The 24,520-nt window shown below is 52.0% G+C and overlaps 13 protein-coding genes across 13 annotated transcripts; 7 read left to right on the forward strand and 6 right to left on the reverse strand.

The window, feature by feature from the left end:
• Window positions 1–89: 89 nt before the first annotated feature.
• An14g06740 (uncharacterized protein) lies at window positions 90–1,055 on the forward strand (the record flags this gene model as incomplete). The annotated part of the gene is made up of 2 exons (XM_001401260.1): window positions 90–162; window positions 226–1,055. The coding sequence occupies 2 exons, from the start codon at window positions 90–92 to the stop codon at window positions 1,053–1,055; spliced, it is 903 nt and encodes a 300-aa protein (XP_001401297.1).
• A 215-nt stretch (window positions 1,056–1,270) lies between these two features.
• On the reverse strand, window positions 1,271–2,432 carry An14g06750 (uncharacterized protein; the record flags this gene model as incomplete). The annotated part of the gene is made up of 2 exons (XM_001401261.1): window positions 1,271–2,263; window positions 2,358–2,432. The coding sequence occupies 2 exons, from the start codon at window positions 2,430–2,432 to the stop codon at window positions 1,271–1,273; spliced, it is 1,068 nt and encodes a 355-aa protein (XP_001401298.1).
• Window positions 2,433–3,171: 739 nt separating this feature from the next.
• An14g06760 (uncharacterized protein) lies at window positions 3,172–4,376 on the forward strand (the record flags this gene model as incomplete). The annotated part of the gene is made up of 2 exons (XM_001401262.3): window positions 3,172–4,162; window positions 4,216–4,376. The coding sequence occupies 2 exons, from the start codon at window positions 3,172–3,174 to the stop codon at window positions 4,374–4,376; spliced, it is 1,152 nt and encodes a 383-aa protein (XP_001401299.1).
• Window positions 4,377–4,589: 213 nt separating this feature from the next.
• An14g06770 (hypothetical protein) lies at window positions 4,590–6,272 on the reverse strand (the record flags this gene model as incomplete). Its single annotated transcript, XM_059744377.1, has 2 exons — window positions 4,590–6,155; window positions 6,198–6,272. The coding sequence occupies 2 exons, from the start codon at window positions 6,270–6,272 to the stop codon at window positions 4,590–4,592; spliced, it is 1,641 nt and encodes a 546-aa protein (XP_059604699.1).
• Window positions 6,273–6,997: 725 nt separating this feature from the next.
• On the forward strand, window positions 6,998–8,320 carry An14g06780 (uncharacterized protein; the record flags this gene model as incomplete). Its single annotated transcript, XM_001401264.3, has 1 exon — window positions 6,998–8,320. The coding sequence occupies one exon, from the start codon at window positions 6,998–7,000 to the stop codon at window positions 8,318–8,320; it is 1,323 nt and encodes a 440-aa protein (XP_001401301.1).
• A 265-nt stretch (window positions 8,321–8,585) lies between these two features.
• Window positions 8,586–9,920, reverse strand: An14g06790 (uncharacterized protein; the record flags this gene model as incomplete). Its single annotated transcript, XM_001401265.3, has 1 exon — window positions 8,586–9,920. One exon carries the CDS (start codon window positions 9,918–9,920, stop codon window positions 8,586–8,588), a length of 1,335 nt encoding a protein of 444 aa, XP_001401302.3.
• Window positions 9,921–10,199: 279 nt separating this feature from the next.
• Window positions 10,200–12,829, reverse strand: An14g06800 (uncharacterized protein; the record flags this gene model as incomplete). Its single annotated transcript, XM_059744378.1, has 2 exons — window positions 10,200–12,712; window positions 12,799–12,829. 2 exons carry the CDS (start codon window positions 12,827–12,829, stop codon window positions 10,200–10,202), a joined length of 2,544 nt encoding a protein of 847 aa, XP_059604700.1.
• An 894-nt stretch (window positions 12,830–13,723) lies between these two features.
• Window positions 13,724–14,645, forward strand: An14g06810 (uncharacterized protein; the record flags this gene model as incomplete). The annotated part of the gene is made up of 3 exons (XM_059744379.1): window positions 13,724–13,855; window positions 14,036–14,086; window positions 14,124–14,645. The coding sequence occupies 3 exons, from the start codon at window positions 13,724–13,726 to the stop codon at window positions 14,643–14,645; spliced, it is 705 nt and encodes a 234-aa protein (XP_059604701.1).
• A 90-nt stretch (window positions 14,646–14,735) lies between these two features.
• On the reverse strand, window positions 14,736–15,907 carry An14g06820 (uncharacterized protein; the record flags this gene model as incomplete). Its single annotated transcript, XM_001401268.1, has 2 exons — window positions 14,736–15,750; window positions 15,822–15,907. The coding sequence occupies 2 exons, from the start codon at window positions 15,905–15,907 to the stop codon at window positions 14,736–14,738; spliced, it is 1,101 nt and encodes a 366-aa protein (XP_001401305.1).
• A 440-nt stretch (window positions 15,908–16,347) lies between these two features.
• On the forward strand, window positions 16,348–18,291 carry An14g06830 (uncharacterized protein; the record flags this gene model as incomplete). Its single annotated transcript, XM_001401269.3, has 7 exons — window positions 16,348–16,422; window positions 16,482–16,679; window positions 16,744–17,069; window positions 17,125–17,165; window positions 17,215–17,289; window positions 17,340–17,950; window positions 18,007–18,291. The coding sequence occupies 7 exons, from the start codon at window positions 16,348–16,350 to the stop codon at window positions 18,289–18,291; spliced, it is 1,611 nt and encodes a 536-aa protein (XP_001401306.3).
• Window positions 18,292–19,561: 1,270 nt separating this feature from the next.
• Window positions 19,562–21,151, forward strand: An14g06840 (hypothetical protein; the record flags this gene model as incomplete). The annotated part of the gene is made up of 1 exon (XM_001401270.1): window positions 19,562–21,151. One exon carries the CDS (start codon window positions 19,562–19,564, stop codon window positions 21,149–21,151), a length of 1,590 nt encoding a protein of 529 aa, XP_001401307.1.
• A 110-nt stretch (window positions 21,152–21,261) lies between these two features.
• Window positions 21,262–22,489, reverse strand: An14g06850 (uncharacterized protein; the record flags this gene model as incomplete). The annotated part of the gene is made up of 3 exons (XM_001401271.1): window positions 21,262–22,043; window positions 22,097–22,322; window positions 22,385–22,489. 3 exons carry the CDS (start codon window positions 22,487–22,489, stop codon window positions 21,262–21,264), a joined length of 1,113 nt encoding a protein of 370 aa, XP_001401308.1.
• A 426-nt stretch (window positions 22,490–22,915) lies between these two features.
• An14g06860 (uncharacterized protein) lies at window positions 22,916–24,424 on the forward strand (the record flags this gene model as incomplete). The annotated part of the gene is made up of 5 exons (XM_059744380.1): window positions 22,916–23,195; window positions 23,324–23,553; window positions 23,607–24,078; window positions 24,129–24,274; window positions 24,332–24,424. 5 exons carry the CDS (start codon window positions 22,916–22,918, stop codon window positions 24,422–24,424), a joined length of 1,221 nt encoding a protein of 406 aa, XP_059604702.1.
• Window positions 24,425–24,520: the final 96 nt, after the last annotated feature.

The following is a 24,520-nucleotide window of genomic DNA, read 5'->3' on the forward strand; positions in this document are numbered from 1 at the left end:
CTGGCGGTGAACCTTTGTCCTCCTCATACATTTCTTCACCACGTTCGCATTTGTAATAAAGCGATAGATAAGTCTGAAAGTACTAGATCATGTCGCAATTTAACGCTGCACAGTTGTTGTCGGTCGAAGGACTGGTTGTCGTCTTAACCGGCGGAGGAACAGGTATGTTAAGCCGAGCCCCTTACTGCCACAACGTTCATGTAACTGACTATTTTCACCTCCCAGGATTAGGTCGCTCAGCAGCCCTTGCCCTAGCCGAAAACGGTGCTGCCAAAGTCTTCATCCTTGGCCGTCGAGTAGAGGTTTTGCAAGAGACCGTGTCTTTAAGCAAGAAAGACACAATCATTCCAGTTCAGGCGGATATCACGTCGAAAGATTCTTTGCAAGCAGCCTATGAAACTGTCGCAGCACAGGCAGAACATGTCGATCTACTTATAGCCAATAGCGGCTATGGGGGGTTGCCAATGTCACCGTTAGGGCCAAAGCCGGACGGGTCAATCCCCAGTCTTCTTGAATTCCGCGATCATCTGTGGTCCTCTCCCGAAGATGATTTCGGAAAGCTTACGGAAATCAACGTGAAAGGGACTTTTTTCACCGTTGTTGCATTCTTGCCTCTGCTCAACGCAGCAAATGAGAGAAGGCCGGCCCCCGTGAAAGACCGGCCCGCCGCACCCACGGCACAGGTCATCATAGTTGGTTCAGTAGCCGCTCATTTTCGAAATGTGCCTTATAGCATCGCATATAATATATCCAAGGGGGCGGTGCATCATCTGATCAAGACGCTGTCCAACATTTTCACACCGTACAAAATCCGTGTGAATGGTACAGCACCGGGGCTGTTCCCTTCGGAGATGACGACGATAGCGTTTGGGATCACCGAGTCATCAGCCTCGGATGGTGCCTTACCCAAGAGTGTATTCCCCCCCGGCCGAGCCGGTCGCCATGAAGAGTTCGCAGGCTTGGTTCTTTGGATGGCTAGTCCCTCTGGGGCATATGCCAATGGCAATATCACAATCATCGATGGAGGTTGGCTGAGCACGTCGTCAAGTTGTTAGTTACTCGACAACGAAGAATGGCACTGGAAACAGAACACACAGTATATTCGCATTGAGCTAGAAAGGGGTGTTTGCGAAAGACACAATACAAGATGCTATATGCTTTCAGAGAATATGGTGAAATACGATGCCTAGACCCGCTGAGCAAGATATTAGTTCTCAAATGCGACCTGCAGCCACGACAGTATGACACACTCGAGTCTGCCGTGCAATCCTCAACCCTGGAGCATCTTTATGGTCGCTGTCAGTCGTTGCACCAGATAATCGCCCGTAGTAATCCCAGGGTACTTTGCAGGGCGGGTCTCCTCTTCGAAGGTCCCAGGAATGGCTTCAATGAACTGGTTCATGTTGGGATTGCAGAAATATGCGATACTGTAGCGATCAGGGTAGCTAACAGAATCGTTCTCTTCCTCCCCGACTGCTGTCGGCGGCTCGACAACTCGGTGTCGGGTACTTTTGATGATGTCGTTGGACCACCGGGCCAGCAAATCGCCAGCATTAATAACCACGGTGTCTGCGATGGGTGTTACATCCACAAAAGTGCCCTTGGGACTACGAACCTGCAGTCCCCCGCGGCTATCTTGAAAGAGAAGGGTGATGGAGCCATAATCGCTATGTTCACCAGCTCGAACCTGTCCCGGATTTTGTTTGAAGACCTCCTTAGGCACTGAAGGATAATGCAGCAGGCGAAGGTTATTGTCGCCCGCATCCACATAGGCATCGAAGAAGTGCTCTGGCAAGTTCATGCCCAGTGCAATAGCCCGCATGACCTCCGTGTGGAGAGACTTGCACATGTTGAAAAATGACAGCATCACCTCCTTGAAGTCCTTCCCTTCATCATCAATGTGGTCGGGCCACCGATTCGGAAAGCCATCCACACCTTCCCGGCCTATCTCCATTGTCTCTTTCAGGTCGGACGTGGTTTGAGAAGTCCCCGCTACGTCATCGACCGTGCTTAGCTTCTCTTGCCCAGTCTTGACGTATCCACGGTTCGATTGTGGGGTAGTCCAGCACAGACTATCTTTTTGATCCTGCGATCGACCGAAGAAGCGACCAGAGGAGCCGAATACGCGGGAGACAACGGACGGTGGGATGCCGTGGTCTTTGAGGTATAGGAAACCAGATGATTTGAAAGCGTCTACGATGGACATGGCGACCTCATGCTTATCGGCGGGGGTGCCGTTAAGAAAGGGCCCGAAGTCGATGATCTACGGAAAAACCAGGTGAGACAAGACAAGGCAAGAAGACACAAGCACGTGGAGTGGAAAGACCAGTGGAAAGGCTGTCGACGGAAATACTTACTGGGATAATCAGGTCATCCTTTTCCACAGCTGTGGAAGCTGGGTGACACTGTTGCTGGGGGAGATTACCTTCCATTGCGGAGATGCACGATAACTCCAGGATAAGGAAGATGGAAGCCACAACACAAACGATCGGAGTAACGAGATGGATGTAATGATTTAATATCTGGGGAATTTGAGATGGCAGACAAGGAAACGAAATGGCGCAAGGGGAGGCTCGTGCAGAAGACCGTGAGATCACTTATCTGTGATGAACCAAGGATGACGCTGGGGCAAGGCCGAGTGATTGGGCAATAACAGAGAAGCAATCGGCGGTTAAAACTCCCCAACTGTAGTATGATAAGGTCGGGCAATCAAATCGCGGGGCAGGCACGGACAATAACCATGGCAGTATGATAGGGAAAGATGGGCGATAGTGTGGTTGGAGATATGGAGATATGGGGGGATGCACAGCTGGATTGCTTATCGGGTCAGCTTGGGGATATTCACCCGGTCAAGCGCAGCGATTATCAGTCAGATAAAAACTGCAATCTTCATCAAGATCAGGGTCTGATCTTGGAGATAACAGATCAACAAGTTTATCACTGCTGAAGAATCAAGAGGCGAGAAACCAAGGGGTAGTTACTGATTGACTGCAGTTGATCAGTCATCTTCATGCATCTCACATGGTGGTATTTACCCCTCATTTGCTGCACCCTCTCATTAGTTACATAGGTAAGTAGTTGTTGAACACCAACACAAACAACAACAACCATTCTTCCTCCTCCCCCCTTCTTTTCTTCATTATCATCTTCAGTCATAGTATCAACGTAAAGATGCCCCCTCTAATCGTCGACATCCACACTCATGTCTACCCTCCTTCTTATATGCATATGCTTCGCGCGCGCAAGACAGTCCCCTATGTCCATGACCCAGCCAACAATGCAACCCCTCGCCTCATCATCCTTTCATCCGACGATGACCCGTCAATTCCCGTCGATCAGCGTGGTCGCCCCGTGGATTCGTCCTATTCAGACATTAACGTGAAGCTGGCGTTCATGCGCCGCCACGGAATCAACTGCAGCGTTATCTCGCTGGCCAATCCTTGGCTGGATTTCCTCGAGCCGGACGAAGCCCAGACATGGGCTGAGCGCATCAACGATGACCTCGAGGCAACTTGTGCGCGGGTGAATAACGATGCAGACCCGGACAAAATAAAGGCACTCCATGAGAAGGAAACGCTGTTTGCTTTCGGGGCACTTCCGCTCAGCGCCCCGAGCCCCGATATCGTTGTGAATGAGATCAGAAGGCTCAAGACATTGCCCCATCTACGGGGGGTAATCATGGGAACAACAGGTCTAGGCAAGGGGTTAGACGATAGTAGGCTGGATCCTGTCTGGGAGGCATTACAAGATACGGAGTCCATGCTGTTCCTACACCCGCACTATGGGCTACCGGATGAAGCCTTTGGTGGACCCGAAGCAACGAACCGCTATGGCCATGTTCTTCCCCTAGCTCTAGGTTTTCCCCTTGAAACAACCATTGCGGTAACGAGGATGCTTTTGGCGGGTGTCTTTGATCGCTTCCCGCGGTTGAAGATCCTCCTGGCTCATTCCGGAGGCACGCTTCCCTTCCTTGCTGGTCGGATTGAGAGCTGTATCCTTCATGAACGCAAATTCATCGCCAACGGAGGTGATGTACCTGGTCCGCAGCGGAGTGTGTGGGATGTTCTGAGCACCAATATTTATCTGGACGCCGTGGTGTACGGCACTGCTGGGTTGAAAGCAGCTGTGACTGCTGCAGGAGGAAGTGATCGCCTCCTCTTTGGTACGTTTGTCCCGGGATGCTTCTCTGCTACAACATTATTGACATTAGTGTAGGAACCGATCATCCGTTCTTCCCTCCTTTGGGCAAGGATGACGAAGAATGGCCTAGTGTGACGACCAATTACAAAGCGATCCATAAAGCATTTGATACAGAAGGAGATACTGCTGCAGGGGTCTTGGGTGGCAACGCGGCTCGCATACTAAATTTGAATTAGACATGATTCAAATAATAATAGCAATGCCTCATGGCATGACTCCATCTGCTTTGTGCTTGCAGTGGAACGTGTTAGTGATACTGCACATCCGTGGCGTATGCAGGATGCAAGTGTTTCCGTCGAGATCAGTAAGTCATACATGTCATATGGAAAACATCCCGACCTCGTACCTCCAAATTGGCCAAGGCCGGACTGTGGCCAGAACATCCACGTCTACGCTCTCGGGCTATTGCTCGCAGCTAGCATCTTCCAGCCTATGAGCCTCCAAACCTCTTGTACAAACCAGTCGGGTACGGATTGCTCGGGGACCTGTGAATAAGTCTGAAGTCGTTCAAGGTCCCGTCCATCTGGTTGGACGGGGTTTTGTAAAGTATCTTGCCAAAGCGAGTCGGCGCCAAAGACTGAGTGAAGCAGGGTAGTCTGTAGTTTTTGCTTGAGCTTTGCAGCCAACTGTTTGTTTGTACACGCGTGACTGGGTTCTGAAGACATAGATGGCGCATCTTCGAGTAGGAGTAAAATCCTCTCTAATGGCCATATCAGGCTCCTAGCCTCCATGGCCGCTGCGGGCAATGTGCTTTCATCCATGCCAATTCCATCAAGTCCCCCTGGCAAAGGGAACTTGGCGTCATCCATCTGTAGATCAGGTTGCGAACGCAAATCGTGGAAGACAAACAAGGAGACTAGTTTCCCCACACGACTAAGAAGTACAAATAGAAACCCTTCAAGAACATTCTGTTTAGCTACACAGTCGATGTCGAGCGAGAGCGCCATTCTACCCAGCAACAGGCTCATTTGAGTGGCTATCTCATCTCTTTCACCTCCGTAACTCTGAGCATTGTCAGCGTGACCGGTTTTGGGCCACTTGGCTTCTGCCTTTTGTCTTTGCCGAGAAGGTTTTATGCTTATTTGAGACTTGCGAAGTTGTTTTTCGGGTTTGATCCTGCAATGCCGGCCCAAAGCTTCAATGATAACCTCATATAAGCGAACTATATGGTACGTAACTTGTCCAGCATCTCGCATCTGCTGGCCAGATGCAGAAAGTTTCTTAAAAGTCTGGATTAGGATTCGAAAGGCGCTCTCAGTGCTGTTCAAAACAGCTAGTATATCCGGCCTCTTGGGCTGTGGTATTGTTTTCTTCGTAGACCGGGATACAGCTGGCTGTTCAATAGCATCAAGAACATTCTTGGTTGCAGTAGCGCAAAGCTCCACTGCGGCACTAGCAATGCTTGAACTATTGGGTCGCTTCTGCAGAACTTTCTGTAATGCAAAGAGTTGCCTCATGAAAGGTGCAGTGACTAGAACGGGAAATAGGTCAGTATAGTCTCCTTCACTGAAGTGGCCGGCGAACAGACATTGCTCAGAAAGGCCTGGTGGATCGGCCACACCGCCACCAAGTCCTGCAGAATGACTATTGTTAAGCACCGAGGCATCCGTTCGAGAGAATATCTGGGTCTTCGCTCTCTTCCTTGTTGTGGCACCACTGCCGGAAGCAGCAGCCTTCGCAGTAGCCTTGCGTTTCAATGTCCCTTGATCGTTTTCTGCAACAGCCATATCTCCACCCTGAAGCCGTGCATGAAGAGACTCATTGCGTTGCTCTAACTCGTATATTCGATCCAGCAATTTGCTTTGTTCTGCTTCGGACCGCTCGTACGCTTGTTGCCAGAATGAGACGCTGTCGAAGAATTTGTCATGCGTGTAGGACCTGTCACTTGAGTGGGTGCTTCTGATGTGATGACGAATCTGCAATAAATGCTCTAGACTTTCAATTAATCTGCATGTCTGTCATGGAAAGCAGACAGGATTATTGCCTTTGAGATCCACATCCACTGGCTTAAGCTTGACGATAGCCATTGCAAGTGCTATCTGAGCTGGGGAAGGCATTGAAGTTCCATCCATCCTTAGTTTCCCAGAAGTTCGACAAACGATAAGAGACGAGGCGGTGTCATGATGCATCAAATTGTTGAGTCGAGTTCATTGCTTTCTTTCCCCATGTGGGAAGCACGTGCGCGGTATCAAAACCAAGCGAAACATTTGGGTCTTTTACATAGTAAAATTTTAAATACATTAGGAATAATGATTTGATGAAAAGTTCGAAAGTGCTGGTGCTAATCTAAATTTCTCGGGTGATGGGATATCATTCAATGAAGCATCATCGTCCAGTAGCCTCCAGATTCCTGCTGCTGCGGAGTATATATCTTAATGATTCTACAATCAATATGATGTACGATGAGCAAAGCACTGGTTACTAGTAATAATGAACTCAATATTGTCACAAACCAAAAGATGCCGTGAAGACTCACTATATCCAAACAAGAAAATGTCCTGTTCCCGGCAGAATGGAGCTTTTCCTGACTACTACCAAGTACTTGGACCTGATCGGGTGGATAAAATGAAGCCGAGCCAGTCCCGCCACCGCCAGCCAGGCCCTCCGCCAAGCCCGACATGAAGCTTCATCTGTTTCTGCTACCACCTTCTCTCCTCTTTCGTCTCTCCAACACAAGACCTTCGAGTGGCGTGCATCGCCGGTGAAAACACCACCTTAACTCAGTTTTACAAATAACGAAGCGAAAATCTACGCTTGAACTTAGACACAACAACGCGGCGGCCAAACGCGCAGCACCATGGCCTCAAAAGACGACCTCAAGGCCCACGCGGCCTCCAACGAAGACTTCTACGCCCTCCTCGACATTTCCCCCGCAGCGGCAGAATCAGAAATCCGTCGCGCCTACCGCCGAACTGCACTGAAATATCACCCCGACAAAATCGCGAACCCCACACCTGCAGACATCGACAAGTTCCATCTGCTCCAGATCGCCTACGATGTTCTCTCCGATCCGTCGGTGCGGCAGCTCTACGATAATGCGCGTGAAGCGCGCCAGCGCAAGCAGCGCGAGCGGGATATGATGGATGCCGCGAAGAGGAAGATGAGGGAGGACTTGGAGGCTAGGGAGCGCGCGGGGGCTGCGGCGATGGGTGGCGCTGGTGCGCAACGCGGTGTGAAGCGGCCGTGGATGGGGAGCGGCGCTGATGATGATGCTGAAGCTAAGTTGCAGAGAGAGATTGAGCGGATTGCGGAGGATGGACGAAGGCGACGACGCGAGGCGGAGGAACGGCTGAAGCAGGAAATGGAGGAGGAAGAGAAGTTGATGCGCCAGGAGGAGGAAGAGGCACAACGGGCGGCGGACAGGAGTAGTCAGAAGGTTGATCGCTCGAAAGAAGGCGGTACAAATGTGCCGGAGTTAGAACGAGGTGTCAAGGTGCGCTGGGTACGTGAAGGACGCGGGCTGGACCTGGATAAAGATCGGTTGATCTCTCTGTTCTCGTCTTACGGCAAGATCGAAAATATCCTGCTCCTTAAAGACAAACGACAACGTCTCGGGGATAATCGCGAGAAAAAGACGGTTGCGACAGGTGTCGTGATATTCGCTTCCATTGTCAGTGCCCACGCTGCTGTTCTGGATAGTGAGAAGAAGGTGCGTCAGAGTGTTGGGCAAGCGGATAGCGACTGGTCTGCCGTCGAATCCGTCTTCTGGGCGTCTGGCAGTCAACCCGACCTGAGCGTTGAATCCAACGGCTATTCTACTGCTTCCACCCCCTCCGAACAGGGCACCGCAGCACCCAACTCTTCCGGGCCAGTTCCTTCAGCTGCTCCTCCCAAACCGTCTTTCAACTTTGCTGGGTTGAAGTCAGCAGCGTCTGATGCCTCCAGCAAGAATCCCGGAAAGGCACCATCTTTCGGTTCCTTTGCTGCTGGCGCGGCAGCAAAGTCGGCGAAACCTGCGCCTGCTGGCTCGACCAATGGCTCGAGCGCTCCGAGCATGGCGGAGTTGACGTTGATGCGGCTAAGAAATGCGCAACGTGAGAAGGAACGCAAGGCCCTTGAAGAGCAGCTTCGGAAGGAAGATGAAGCTGCAGATGCGGCTGAGGCCGAAACTAAAGTATAGATGCGATATTTCCTTAATGACTCGAGGCCATGGTGAGCATTTACAAAGGCGTTATGGTCGGATGAGCTCGAACAGCAGCATCAAGTGCTGCGCTTTGTATTCTTAGACCCTTCATTCCAAGTATAGAGATACCCTCACGTTTTGTACTATCAACTACTTGCATTTTCGCTAAATGAGACATGGAGACATGGTATTTACCGGTATATTTTTATGATAATATCTTACATATTTGCTCTATGATACATTGCTGGCGCAGTTAATCATCTCATCGTGAGGACTCCTCTTCCTCCAATTGTTCCAACAGTTCCCTGGCCCGTTGTCCCTCCAGTTCTAGGTTACGGCCCTGATTTTTCTTCACTCCACCATTGGAGATGTACTCTCTCGTCCAAGCCGGGACAAGTGCTTTCAACTTCACCTCGCCAGACTCAGATGATCCATCTTCGGCTCCAGTCCATGAGACCTTGAACTCCTGATCAGGACTATATTGAGTTCCCTCCCCAGTCAAAGCAACATCCGTCATCATCTCCAACCGACACAAAGCAAGTCCGATGTTTCCAACACCACCTAAGAACTTGCCCGCACTACGGCCCTTGCGCGCGCTGACCTTGGAAATATTCGACCCGGATGGCGGCAACTCCACCTCCACAGAGGGGTCGTACACGGGCATATCGGCCGATTCCAAATCCCCTAGACTCCCTTCATACAACTGAACCGGAAGTATACGCTTTCTCACAACACCAGTATGATGGGTCCGGATCGTAAGTTCCTGACCGACATAGCATCCCTTGCGGAAATCAATGCCCCGCATCATATCCATGTTCGACTCCAACGGAAGTGCGGACTCGCGAATGATCTCCGACTGCCCTTCCGCAACGCCATGTAACATCCGTCGCACGGTGTAAGAGCCCAGATCCACCTCCGATCCATACCCCTCTCCTTCTGCCCCCGCCAGATGCGTCGTCAAGTCTCCCTCTCCCGGCGTGATGAGCCTGGATCCAAATCCTGGTGCGCGGGTATCCACACACCCGGTGACCGTCGCGGAGGACGAGGCAAAGGGTGAAAAAGACTGAGAATCCAGATTGTACGCTGCCCACCGCGGTTCACTATGGTCCTTCCATGAGGCCCACACAGTGCGTTCTCCCTCATCCAGGGCACGTAGCTTCAGTTTCGCGCGGAGTTTGTGTTTTTTGAGATGCTTCAGGAGACTCGTGACTTCGCTCTTGTCCACCTCTACAAGCCATGCATGTTCGTCCGGTGAAGTGCCCTCTGCCTGGGGCAGTGGGTAGAGGAAGGCGTCGTTGAGCACGCGGCCTTGGGAGTTCAGGAAGGCAGTGTAGGAGCCCGTTCGACGGGTCGGGCGGTTCGGGTCGTTCGTAATGAGCATGTTCTGCGTGATTAAGCCTTGGAGATATGAGGTGCTATCTATGCCCGTTATGGAGATTAATCCGCGGTTCGTGAGACGTGCATATCCGGTTGCTGGCGGGGAGGGAGGGTTCGGGGTGCTGGATCGTGGGGCGCAACGCTGGATGGTCGTGGAGAAGTGTCGATTGCGACTGAGGCATTGCGCACATATTGTGCGTGTAGATGGGCTGGAGCGCATCATGTTTGTGGGATGAAACTGAAATCAAATCTGCATAGCGTTTACAAATCAAAGGCCCATGAATGACATCGTCGGCAGAGCGGTGGGGAATGGCAGAATATAGAGCATGACATAATCCGTCTTACGAGCTAGCCGAAATGGGAGTGTAGCTGGATGGATGGTTCTCCGTAGCATGGGCAATATCAAATTGAATTCAAGATCATGAAGCAACAGACCGCTAACTTCATTAGAGACTCATATGTATAACTGACGGGGTCCTATTAAACAATATTGACCAGGTTACTTATTTCCTTTCGCAACTCCTTCCAGAAACCCAAGCAAGAAAGCCTTGTTGACAGGCGAAGAGACCTTATTGGCGTTAGATGCCTGACTATCCTCCATTTCATGGGGCGTCTGGCCAACGTTAGGAACAGCGGGCAAATTGACCGGTGACAATGGACTAACGACAGAAGAAGGCTGCGATGGTTTCGGAACAGATGCGCTCAGTTCCGCAGGAGAAATGTTTGGGGAGACAGATGATTTGCCAAAGAGTGACAAGAGCATCTCCTTTTGCGCAACAGTTTGACTCGGTCGACGGTCGAAGCTCGGTTGAGGCTGCGAATGCCGAGGAGATTCTGTGGAGCGCGCGGCGGCCTGTTGATCTTGATTCTCATTGAGTGCAGTCCGAATCGGGAGAAGATTGATCGCATTTGGATGATCAGAGCGACGTAGAATTTGCGGCTGGAAGGGTTTCGGTGGCTCTGGAGAACTGGGTTTCGGCCCCCTAGGCTGGGAGGGAGGACGGGAGGATTGCGGAGAAGCGCGGGCGGAAGGCTGTTCCTTAGCGGCTTGCGGCCTTGCCAGGATTGTTATAGGGGCCGTGACAGCTGATGCCTGCTCAGTTCTGGGTCCTTTGCGATTCGGCCCATTCTGTCCCTTTCTCGATGGCTTTTGAGTTCCAGGCTGTAGAGTATGCATGGTCGGTCCAGAGGCTGGTGCAGAAGTCCATGGTTTAGCCGCGGGCGAACTGCGCCGCGCAGGGCTCTGGTCACCCCGGGGCCGTTGAAGGACTTGTTTTCTAGCCGGGGACACTGACTGACCCGATAGTTCGGCCGGCCCAGAGACAGCAGGAGCCGGGGACCCTCTCAGCAGATTAAGGAGCTGATCCTGATGCTGTGATGATCTTCGTTCATTGGCTGGTGCCGCTCCTGTATGTGACACCAAGGTCGCCTTAGGCGTCTTGGGTGTTTTGGTCGAGTCATCCTTAAAAACATTCAACAGAGCCAGTGAATGGCTCGTAAGCTTCGGTGGAGGCAACTTGCTCGCCGGTGGCACAGTCGCACCCTGAACTTGGGAAGGCTGACCTGATTGAGAGAATTGAGGATCACCCGTGCGATGGTAGGGGGCAGGGGCGGCTTGACTCTGCGGAGCGGGAGCGAGTTCTGCCAGTGAACCTGTCTCCTTGTAGAAGTGTGATGCAAGCGACTGTTGAGGGGGGAACGTTCCGTGAAAATTGCCCGATGGCCCCGGAGGAGCGGCAGAAAGCGGTATTTGATTCAACGGGCCATGAGACATTGCATTGACAATGGATGCTGGTAGATGTGGTACAGGACCGTGATTTGGTTGTGGGTATGACGGCAAGCTGGGAGGTACCCCGACATGAGGGCCTTGTTGAGGAAAGCCCGGGAAGAAGCCCATCGCGGGATGAGGCCGACTCACAGGAGGCACACTTCCTGGGGGAGGTGCTGGAGTCGATTGCTGCTCTGGAATAGGGGCTTGTGGAAGGGATTCACGAGACGAGCCGGTCCTCAGCAGCTCTAAGAGAGCATTAGATTTAGAGGCACTAGGCCCGGACACTGGCGAATGGGTGACCGGCGATGGATTCTTAGGGGGAACCAGATTGTTAATATTGAGAAGGCGCTTAAGGTGAGCAGAGGCGTCTTGGGTCGACGCAAGTTCTGGCAAGTCACTGGGCGTAGCCATTTCCGCAGCGGCTTGGTTTGGTGTGAAGCTGTGCACGGCATGGGAAGCTTCGTCAATCGACATGTCGTTCGGCATAGGTAACTTCGGGCCACCTGGCAGCTTTCCTTCAAGCCTCTTTTGTTGGGCAATCCACTTCTTGAGGGGATGCATAAACGGAGCTACCATGTAGAACTTGTTCGCATTGGCGACGACGAAGCCTTGATCTTGCTGCTTGCTCTTCTTGAGGGTCGGCAACTCCGACAGCTTGTACCACTCAATCTTGCTGATCTCCTTGCGGGTACGCGGCTCGAAATGAGCATCCTGTGGCACGCCCCGGAAAACATACAGCCTCATGTGCTGCTCTCTCATGGTGATTTCGATGAACTTGACATCTTTCTCATCTTGGACCAATCCAGCTTGTCGAACGTCAAAACCAGTTTCCTCGTACACTTCCCGGATGGCACAGTCGATGTCTTTCTCATCTTTGTTGATTTTGCCTCGTGGGAAACTCCAGTTGGCGCCCTTCTTCCAGCCTTTGACTAAGACCACCTCATCCATGTCATGATTGAGCATGATGGCACCGCGCACCGGGACCCGGGTTTTGTAGGCCAAGAATTCGGAAAACGCGGTGATGTGGTGATAGTGCGACCATTGGGACATCAATGGGCAATGCTGAAAGATGCGCAAAGCGAAGGCTTTCAGGGACAAGGACGGAAGAGCCGGATCCAACGGCCGAATGAAGTCTTCGTAGAACCATTGTGCTTCTTCAACCTGAAAACAGATGCGTTCAACAGATTCGAGCTCTTCTCGGGGTAAGTTAATGATGAAGCGAACACACAAATCATCCAGCCCTGCCCGGAGCCATCCAAGTTAGCACAGCCGAGGTCACCTTAGCCACGCGGGCGGGGGGGAAGACAAGCGTCAAGGCGAGACTCACAGTCTTCCAACTGCATCTTTGTTTCTGTCATACTGGACAACGTGCTCTAGCATTTCAGCAGAGGTAAGGACAGGCAAGGAGCTCTCCGAACGTCAAGCGGAGAGAGCGCGAGGCGGAGCGAACGAGGACTGAGGGGACAGCACAGCGCGCTGCTGCAGCTTCAAGGAAGGGTGCTTGGCAAGCGCCAACCCTGAAGCGTACTTTTGCAAGAAGGCTAAGAAGGCAGGGATTCGAGGGCAAACCAATTGGCTTATCTACCTCCAAGCAAGAGAAGAAGCGCTGATAGGTGGGTAGAGAGTGAGGGAACTGTGGCTCTTCTGGTCGACACCCGACGGCCTAACAATAATGGAGGACGGCTAAGAGTGAGCTGCGAATGAGTTGGGTTGGGTTGGGTTTGGGGAAAGTCACTAATTAGTTACTAGTACCAACTAGTCTAGTCCGCTTATGGGAACCAGCTGACTGCGCCACAGTTGGACATGTGGCGCAAACACAGCAAGAATGTGGCTAGTGAGAGGTGAGGGGGGTAACGTAATGTCAGCCGGTGGTCGCGCCGGGTCATGCAATGACGTCGATGCGCGGCTCGTGTTCCAGAAATTCAGGTCATTGTCGACGTTGTCTTCGTTGACTGGCTGTCGCACAATATATCCCATGGTTTTAAAAAGCCGCCCGAAACCCCTTTGTCCAAAAATAAGGCGCCTACATCAGAGATCCTTTATAGAATCTGCACAAAAACATACATACATACACACACCTGCTCCTGAGGGCTTGGCGGTTATATAGCCAGCCGACCGTCCCCCTCCTGAAGAGGGTGTCTGATCGAACCGGAACATTCCAACATCCTTTTGCTTTCCCCCCCTTTAATACAGAGCTTTCTTCCCCTTACCCCGAGATCCTTCCATAATCCAATTCTGTCAGCTCCTAAGCTATGTCGGCGCAACTGGCAAATCTAGTGGGCAAGAAGATTCTCGCAGAATCCGCCCGAAATCATTTCGGACAAGAGGTAAAGCCCATTCCATTTTCTGAACCATCCTACTCTAGCGAACTATGGGCTAAGACTGTGTGTGTTGCTGTAGGACCCATATTTCGAAGAGGTTCCTGCATCACGCCTGAATCGCGCGTTCGGGAAGAAGACACAAAAGCGACGCAAAGCAGTACCTCCCGGTCTATCGCAGAACGACAGCAAGGTCTTGACGCAAGTAAAAAGAAGAGCGTATCGCTTGGACTTATGTCTCTTTAGCTTGTGTGGAATCCGATTCGGATGGGGGAGTGTGATAGGTCTATTCCCATTGTAAGTTGCAATCCCTGCACATGGTATGCAATCCAAGACTCATGCAAGGATTCAAAATAGTATTGGCGATGGAGCAGATGCTGCATTGGCTTTAATGGTGGTGCACACCTGTGACAAAATCGACGGGGGCCTCCCATCGCGGCTGCGAATGATGATGCTCATGAATATCGTGATTGATTTCTTCATCGGCCTGGTTCCTTTCATAGGTGATGTTGCCGATGCCGTGTACAAGTGCAACACGCGGAACGCCGTGCTCCTGGAAAAGCATCTGCGGGAAAAGGGGGCCAAGGCGCTTTCCAAACAAGAGCGGAGGCAGAATACAGCGGATATGAGCTTGCCGGACGAGTTCGACCGCTATGACGACGATACCTCGGGTGAGCCATCTAGTCATAAAGGCCAACCACACAGTAGGAACACTGATGGTCCAGCGAAGCCTCAAGCAGCACGGCATCCCAAGAAAAGCCGTTCAAAAGGCAGATGGTTCGGAGGAAGAGCCCAACCGGAGGATGACCTTGAGAGTGGAGTGATCGATAACTCCCGGCCCTCTCGGCGGCCATGATGATGTCACAGATAGAGGAACTGGGAACAGTTAGGTGGATTATGCCTACCCACAAACACGGCATAGGTATACCAGTAATTGAAACTTCATTTAACAGCTCAATTCGGGTTGGGACCGAGCACAGGCATAGCAGAATTGAAGCTGTTCGTTGCCTTGTTCGCCCGTGATATTCTCATTTGTAGTCATGAAGGCCCCGCAGAAATTGCACTGCAGTCCGCCGATAGATGTACCAGACGACTGGAGCTTACTGGCAGTCCTAGTTACGTTCAACATGACGCCGGGGTATTTCTCACCCTGAGTGCTGACATAACGGATCATCAGCTCATCGATCGACAGATTCTTGGTAAGCGTATTCTCTGAGGGAGGCTCGTCATGAACGATGATGCCAGCCAGCTCGGGAAAGAGGGTGGCATAGGTGCGTATCTCTGCCGTGAACACGTCCCGAAGCGGGAAGTTGAATTCTAGGCCAAAAGGCGACATTCCATCGCACACCTGCCACGTCACTGCAGAGCCGCGTCCTTTCGCGACGTTGGCGAGGGTCTTTGCAGCGAGCTTGCTATCCGAGTCACCCCATACTATGCCGCGGCATTCCATTTTCTTTGCGAAAGCAACGACAAGTTTGTTCAACAAAATTTGGTCGACATCGGACTTGGATGTGGCTGTTGTAATCGACCTGCGGAAGCGATTCAAACGCTCCTCATCGGACAGCGAAGTGTCATCTGTGAAGTGCTCCCCGGCATACTGCGACATGATTTGATGGACATCCGGGTCAAGCTCGAAGATACTGTGGAAGGGGAGCCGGGTGAAGGAACAGAGCGGGAAGGTCTGCTGCGCGAGTGCAAAGCCTTCTTCGTGCGGAGGAACGGGGGAGATTGTCGAAGGCTCAACGACGAGGACGAGGATTTCGAAGCCCGCGGGACCATGTTTTTTTGAGCGTAGTGCCTCCAACTGCCGGTGCAGCATGTGCAATAGCACAGTGGAGGAGACGCCGTACGAAAGGGGGAGCAGCAATTTGCAGGGACCGGTCTGTGGCATATTCCTCCGGAGACGATACCGTTCCATGCGCCTGAATGGCTTGAAGTTCAAGAATCGAATATAACATTCTCTGGATGGAGGGGTAACTGAGATCAGTATGGACTAGTAGCGGCAACAGGTGTACTTTGGGGCGAGACGTACTGGCAGACATGACGCTCGCGCAATAGAAAGGCCGGTTCAGCCTCATGACAATTCATGCAGCGATCAGGTAACTCTTTTCCGGGCATATTTGTGGTGTGAGGGGCGGAGGGCAATACGGTGGATTTATACAATAAAATCGTAGTAATAGTAGTTTTGCACGCGGGATGCCGGGTGGGGAGCGATTTTCACCAGGCAGAATTTCTCGGCGGCGGGCAGAACCACTGGTCAGCACGGGCTTAGATAATACCCATGGGCGGGACCCCGTCAACAACACGCGGCTTCCCCGGTTTCAGCAGTTGAAGCCACGCTTCGAGAGATCGTCGCAAACATCACTCGGTCAACCAACGCATCCGAGACTTGCCGACTCCCCTTGAGAAGACCACTTCCTCCGTCAAATCTGTCATCAGATTATACCCTGGAGCTTCTTATGACCCAGGGCTGCAACTAAACCCTGCTCTCGGCGACTCCGGAGCTCCGTCCTATTGCCAGGCACCTATCTACCGCTTAGCTCCTTTTCATGGTCAGAATGAGAGGCTGGCTTCGGACTCTAGGCTTGACTGCCTTGCTGGCAGGAAGCGTGCTGGCAAATGAAGTCGAACTGGTGCGCATTGTCTTTCCTATCAATCTGGGGCTCGATGCTGACACCCATTATTCGCGCAGACACAAGATGAAGCCCATCGACAGCGTTGTTCGGGAATGTATAGTCGCAAAGCTTGGGGTGGAAGTGTCGATCCCTTCATCTTGACCAAATTCGTCCAAGAACCCCAGTCCGGTGATAGCGATCCTCTCGTCAGTCTCGTCATATTCGAATGGACCGATGAGAATCTCATTGGCCGGCCTGTACCAGGCGACTCTGGGGTACGACCACTCTTCCCTTATCCCGGTTATATTTGGATAGTTCAACTTATGTCTGCGGCTTTAGGAAAGGGAAACCATCTGTGATGAGGCCAGTGTGCAGGCGAACCTCTGCTCGGAAGACGAAGTCGGCTCTTTCATTCTTGCCTCGAATGTCACCGAGGCCGCCAAATTTCCCATCGTTACCAAAGCAATCCACCTTAATGATCCCGCGGCCATCAATTATCCTATCAAAAAGACTGGATTCTATTGTGTGAGCACGTACGGATACTCCGGCGTGGACTACAAGGCCGTGATCGAGTTCAGAAACTCGTACGGTGAACTTCCAGCTGCGCAGATCGCAAAGCTACCGTTTTATGGTGGCTTGACTATCGTCTACGCAGTTGTCGGTCTGTAAGTATCCCCTAGTGTCGCTGAGCTCATTCAGGGTGGGGCTTATACTTAATAGGTTTTGGGCATTCCTCTACGTGCAGAACCGTCACGATATCTGTAAGAGCAGGCTTTGGGTATCCAATGACCATCCGCTGATTATCTTTAGTGCCCGTTCAAAACTACATCACCGCGATCCTTGTTTTCCTCATTGTAGAGCAGTTGATGACATGGGGCTTCTACGGTATGTCTAACGCTGTATACCACCGATGTTCTTTGCTAACGCTCATCTAGACTACCAAAACCGCAATGGCTTAAATACCGGCGCAAAGGCATTGATGGTTATAGTTGCTGTACTGAATGCGGGACGTAATGCTTTCTCATTCTTCCTCTTGCTGATAGTGTGCATGGGATACGGCGTTGTCAAGCCGTCGCTCGGTCGGACGATGATCTACGTTCGTATCCTTGCCATCACCCACTTCATCTTCGCTGTGATATATGCTGTCGCCAGTCTATCGATCACCCCGGACAGCGCCGGTCCACTCGTCTTGCTCATCGTGCTTCCTCTTGCTGGTACACTGACGGCCTTCTACGTGTGGACTTTGAACTCTCTGAATGCGACCATGAAGGATCTCATTGACAGAAAGCAGAAGACGAAAGCCATGATGTACAAGAAGCTTTGGTGGTGCATTCTCGGTAGTATCATCGTTATTTTTGGGTTCTTCTTCATCAACTCTATCGCCTTTGCAGGACGCAGCGAGGCCAGCTTCGTACCGGAGCACTGGAAGTCCAGATGGTTTGTGCTGGATGGCTGGCTGAACCTGGTGTACTTCTTTGACATCGGATTCGTTGCCTATCTGTGGCGTCCCACTGCTAACAACAGACGGTTCGCTATGAGTGACGAGGTAAGCCTTGTTTGGAGCAATTGTGCGAGCCTAAAGATATGCTAACAACCTGCCAGATTGCGCAAGATGACGACGGGTTCGAGATTCGTTCCTTCGGTAGCGCATTGGATGAAGAGGACGCTTTTGGTGGACCCGAAGAACCTTCCGGTTCGGAGCAGCGTCGTGACCTGTCACCTGTGCCTCCCAAGCCTGTTCCTGCAGCCCCGCGTCAACGGGAGTCTTTGGACGGTGAGACCATCTTCGCTGTCGGCGAAGACGGGGACAAATGGTCCGACGACGAAGACGAGTCGCCGCGTAACTCCGGCGAACGAGAGCGGCTTACTGGCAAGCACAAGGACTAAATGCGGCTTTCGAAGCCACACTTGTCCTGTAGTGGGTATTGACATCCGAAAATTGCAGGCCCAAAAGTCATTCTCGCAATTTCTGTTTCTCCGCTGTGTTGACTGCCGGAGACGTACGGCTATGTTGCCATATTTCGGGGGGATATTGGAAGAGTTGGTGTTCTTCATGTGTTAGTCGGCTTTGCAGGCATATGATGGCGTTCGGCCTATGGTGTATTCTCCGTTTTCCATTCCTTGTTTCTGTTACTTGCTTCGAATGTAATGGAGGAGCGATATCTTTTGCTTTATTTTGTATAGATTTTCTACCGTATGTAACTCCATTTATGAAGCAATGTTTCCATTTTCGACCACCGATCATGAACCCATGATGCCAGGAACTTACCTTTGCCACTGGCACCGATCATACAGATTAACAATTTCCAGCGACGTTGGAACGCTCCTAGTCATACCCCCAATTCAGTTCAGTTCCATATAATTCATAAATTTTCATACCTGATCGAGGCCGGCTATGTAAGTCGCTAGCTATGCAGGTGCTTCACCGTTCGAGGCAGAAATATGGCCCGGACCGCCTCAGAGTAACAGTGAACCCATGAAGCCATAAAAACGCATGCTGCGACGTAGGAAGGTCGTCGCCGTAGCTAAACACAACCAAATAAACGATGAAAGCAAAGCAAAGCAAAGCGTAGTCATACAAATGAGTACAAGTATGAACGAGTGACGCAGCCGGTCAACCAGCTGCCTGCGGGTCACCATCCTCTCTTCGTTCTTCGTCCATGTTCTTGCTTCCAACATGCGCGCTCCTTCTTATATGCGCATCGTTCCGCATGTGACTCAGTCCGAGGCGTGTGTGAATCCATCTACCCAGCGTCTTCAGCGTCTAACCTCCACGACCCTGAGGCCTACGTGTTCCTGGCTCGGGCCGGGCTCTGGTTCAAGGTCGAGCTCGACCTGCCCACTGCTAGTGACTACCCGCACAGCTCGCCCCCCAACCATATCAGAATCAATTCTCCATCCGCACGCGAGCCACCATGGCGACCAGCCCGGCGCCGAGCATCGTCTCCATTAATTCCTGCTTACATCGCCTGAGCAATACGGCCAGCGCTGTGCCATGACTCACGAAAATTCCGTCGGTTTCCATCTCCCTTAACACGTCAACAACAACACCTCCACCACTCTTCCTTCCGCCCTCACAGCGCATGCCACCCGCATTTCATTCCCGAGCTCAAGCTTAGAAGAATTACGCACGCACGCACGCACGCGACCACCCACAATGGCACACCCCGAAAACCAAACCGACGACCTCACCTCTAAGGAGGTCTCTCCCTTCCAAACCAGTCGAGAGCTATCAGCATCCCTCCTCGCGCGATGCCGATCCCTTCTCTCCGAGATAAGCGACTTCCAGACCCTGCTGGTGGAAACCCAACGCAATCCTCAGATCGTGGAGGTGCGGTCGCTGAAATCAAATGTGCTTTCAGAGCTGCGCACGTTGGAGAAGCTCGACGCGCAGGTCCAGAAGCTGCCGGACCCGACGAAGAGCGATGGGGTTGATGCAGATTCAGGTGACGATGATGAACCAACGGCTAGGAGACTGGTTCATACGTTGAAGTCCTCCAATTTGCCGTTTTATGAGGCCGTTTGGGCCATTGCGAAGAATACTTGCCGCGGGTTGGTGGCTTTTGGGAAGAGGTTCTATTGGGGGGATGATAATGGTGTTTCGGAGGAGAAAAGGTCCGGGAAGGATAAGAAGAAGAGTGTGTTTGTGGATATTATTGCTGATGATGGGGAGGAGTGGGTTAAGGTGTCTACGGTTGCAGAGTCGAGGTTGTTGTTTGAGATGGCGGAGAAGGGGTGGGAGGCTGGTTCTGAGTCTGAGGAGGAGGGGGAGGCTAGGACGGTTCTACGGAATCATGATGGGGATTGTGATGAGGTGGACGATGAGGATGAGGATGAAATTGAGCTGGTGAAGTTGGCTAAAGATTTGAGGAACGCGGCCAATGCTACGAGAGTCAGGTATAAACATCCTCGGCTGCGGTTTGTGGCGCCTAGGATCCACGAGGGAAGCTGTGCGGAGATTGACGATCTTTTGAAGATTATTAGAAGCTATGGGATCAGAGTGGATTGCGGTGAAAAGGCATATGCTGTGGCTGGTACACAGGCACAGGAGGGCTTATCGCATCTCCTTCCTAAGCCGTTCAAACACTTTACTTCCACTATTAATGTGGACTGCACATTGATGCTTGCTGCGGTCTCCGATCTCTCGCATTACAAACATATCACGGAATCTCCGCAGCATCATAAGGCCATCAATCGACAGATCGCTGTTGAGCATGAGCGACCTTTGTTGCCCACTGAGCTGTGGCCCGCAATGGATGCCTATGAACTAGTGTGTGTGGAGGAGGCTGCCACACGGATGAAAGAGATCGTCAATATTATCGGCACTGACACTGAAAGGCTGCGCATGGAAATCCTGCTCGGCGAGCCCCCCTTCGATACCTATAGCCGAGAGGACCTCATCAAGAAATACCAGGAGTTGTCCGATTATGAAATACCGGCGCACTGGAAAATTCCGGTCAAGACGGTCGAAGCGAAGTCGGTGATTGCGTCTGCGAGAGATACTGCAAAGCTGCCGCCTGTCTATCAGAAGGTGGCTGAGAACCTCTCCGATATCAACTATGGTGTGTTTCTGTACGGATGGGCTGCGGGACTGGCGACGATCTCCAGCAATCGGACCGTGGTCAAGGAGATTGAGTCCATTATCGAGAAGCACAGAGATGGGGATGACGGCTTGGAGGGACCTCTTATCTGGGTGTGTGATACTGCCAGGAGCTTGATAGGCAAAGAAAAGGGTCGGAAGAACTAGACCAACAACTAGTTCGGAGACGCTAATGATAGATCGGACGTCAAACAGAATCTTTACCCCGTTCTTGCATTAGAGGTGGATCAGCAGCACATGCGGGGCGTGATGGCTTGCTACTTTTCAGAAGATCTGGAAGGGTCCTCTGGAAGCCAGAAAACTGTCTCTTTGTCGGCAGACGCAATCATGTTGTACCTCGGATTGTATTCAACGATGGCAGTCCGTCCTCGATGTGATAGTCTAGTCATTGGCTGCAATAGACCGTTTGGCTCTGGAGGAGATTGTTGTAGATCCCACACTAGCATGTCGGAATAATCTCCCGAACCACCAACCACGTATCGCCCGTCGGGTGAGAAGCACGCATCTCCCTGACCGAGAGGCTTCCCGGTTGTTGATACCGGTGCAGCCCTTCCGGGTGATCCGGCCTTGCCCACCAAGAACGCCTTAACGGTGCCCTCGAAGGCATCGAGAATGAAATGCCCATGGTAGTCTGTCCCGACAAGCAAGTGCTTGCCATCATTGGAGAATTCCAGGCGAGTCCACCCCCTGCCTCGTGTAGAAGGCGTATACCGTTCCTCGTACGGCGCAAGGTCGAAACTGGAGAACGGAGCTTTGTCGTAGTTGCGGAGGTCGTAAAGAAGGACTGACGCGGTTGACTGGGATGCAATGGCAATGACAGAAGCAGAAGGGTCGAAGGCCACGAGGTATGGAGTCGCAAGTTTCAATTTCCCTTGCGCGTTTCTAGAGCCGAGATCCCAGAGTGCAACGGTATCGTCTTTGGAGCATGAGATGAAGGAGTCACTGCCAGGAGATAGAGCTAAACAGGTGACTTTGTCGGTGTGACCCTGGAAGTAGCGAATGTAGCCTTCATTGTGAAGGTCCAACAAGCGCAATGAATCTAGGCCGGTCAGAACAGAGGGTAAGGATGGCGGCGCGCTGGAGCAGACATACCGTCAACCTTGGTGCTCGCATGGAGGACCTGACGACTGTGGTGGGTGAACCTGGCTAGATGGGCGCCGTACTTCTTGCTGGGAACCGACTTTGTAGACTTGCCCTCCTTGATATCGAAAACCTGGATAGTCTCATCATCACCCGATGCCACCAAGTAATCTCCTTGGTCATCAAAGTCCAGCGACGTCACATAATTAGAGGTATCCTGCTTTGGGCCTCGGAATGCCTATGGTTGGAGAAACAGACGATTAGATGGCTGGCCCGGTCCATAAGGGCCATTGAACTAACCTTGGTAGGACGGAAACTACGAATGATGTCCGAGACCTTCTGGCATTGTAGAATTGGCTGCTGGGGCTGTGGTTGCGCCGTCGGTTGCGGTTGACCTTCAGCCATACTTCTTGACTTGACTAGAACAGATAATGATAAAGTGCGACTGCGGGGAACAGGATGCAAGTTCTCAGGATGTCCACGACCTTAAAGCTTACAAGCCAGACAGATCCGTTTGATTTTACCCGGCTATTTTCTCCGAGATTCCTCGACCTGCAAGGATTTCCACCCAAAGTGACCCGAGTAGAGAAGTAATAAAGGTCGTCACTGGGGGAAGCCAACGCGCCTTGACGATGGATTTTGACGCGTTTGACCGACTTCCGCGGGGGGGATTGTTGTTCCGCTCCGACGCTTACCATCGGCCGTGAAGGAGCCGATTGGCCGAGGTCGGAGGCTCTGGATTGAAAAGTGCGGATCCCGTGGCCAATGACCGTCCAATTATCGGCTGCGGATACCAATCCGAGCGGCGTTGGACTGTCGGAGAAGGCTTGAATGGCGGAGGGAATCTCACGGCATGAACACCTCAGCTCTGACACCGTTTTTGAGTTTCTGACAAGTGCATCGCTCACCCTACTCTTCCACTGCGCCGTCACTGAGTCTGTCATCTTCCCCTCCCGGGGCACTCAGCATCTCTTCACGCAACAGCCAGGTCGTCCTGATTTCACCAGCGCCCTTGTCGGCCTCGCTCTTGCCCTTCCGCGCGCAGACTCGGTTCAACTCCCCTCCGTTAGCGGAGACGAATCTGAACAGATACAATGTCCACAACAACAGGGTACGTGGTGCTGCCTCCAAACCCGTCAGATTACGGTCGCATTAACGCATAAATTCGTTCCCTACAGAGCATTCATCGCAGGAGGTGTTGCAGCATGCGGAGCAGTGACGGTTACTCATAGCTTTGAGACGGTGAAGATTCGGTACAGTCTTCCTCCCTTATTTGGAGTGTCGCGGATTACTCCTCGCCAGCCGTGTCGCCGGATTCTAATTTGTATCTATACGAAAGTCTGCAACTGCAGGGCGAACTGCAGGCCAAGCAGGACGCTGCCAAGAAATACCGGGGTGTCTTGCACGGTGTGAAGGTTATTCTACAGAATGAGGGTCCCCGCGGTCTTTTCCGGGGTATAGGCTCGGCAGTACGTTCGCCTATCAGCGTCCAAGATACTTGTATAGCTAACAGCCACTGCAGTATATCTACCAAGTCCTGCTCAACGGTTGCCGTCTGGGTTTCTACGAACCGCTGCGCCAGGGTCTGGCAACCACAATATACCAGGATGCTCAAGTTCAATCGCTGGGTATTAACGTCCTCGCTGGTGCTGCTTCTGGTATCATTGGAGCTGCCGCGGGTTCGCCCTTTTTCCTCGTCAAGACCCGTCTGCAATCGTTCTCCCCTTTCCTTCCCGTCGGCACCCAGCACAACTACAAGAACTCGTTTGATGGACTGCGGAAGATCCACACGTCGGAGGGAGTTTCTGGCTTATACCGTGGAGTTGGCGCGGCAATGGTACGAACTGGTTTCGGTAGTTCCGTTCAGCTGCCGACCTACTTCTTCGCGAAGCGCCGCTTGATGAAGCACCTGGGCATGGAAGATGGTCCAGGCCTGCACCTGGCCAGTAGCACGGCATCTGGCTTTGTCGTCTGCTGTGTTATGCACCCACCCGGTATGTTGTACACTTATGGCATAACCGAATTCCGCTAACTTGTTGTTCAGACACCATCATGTCTAGAATGTACAACCAAACCGGCAATCTCTACAAGGGCGTGTTCGATTGCTTGTTCAAGACCATCAAGACGGAGGGTGTGTTGGCTATCTACAAGGGGTACTTTGCTCATCTTGCGCGTATTCTGCCTCACACGGTAAGTGGTGTTTTAACATTCTCCCCGCCCATAGGCGATTTACTAACCCGGCTGTAGATCTTGACCTTGAGTTTGGCCGAGCAGACCAACAAAATCATGCGCGGACTGGAGGATCGGTTCCTGTCTGACTCGTTGAAGGAGAACTTGTAGTCACCGTAGTATAATAGCGACATTGGCATACCCCCCTGAAACTTTGCGACACATATAGAGAAGTTTCGGGACATTTTTTTCTGGTTCTGCATTATT

Source organism: Aspergillus niger (assembly GCF_000002855.4).
Source record: "Aspergillus niger supercontig An14".
In the NCBI taxonomy this organism is placed as follows: Eukaryota; Fungi; Ascomycota; class Eurotiomycetes; order Eurotiales; family Aspergillaceae; genus Aspergillus; species Aspergillus niger.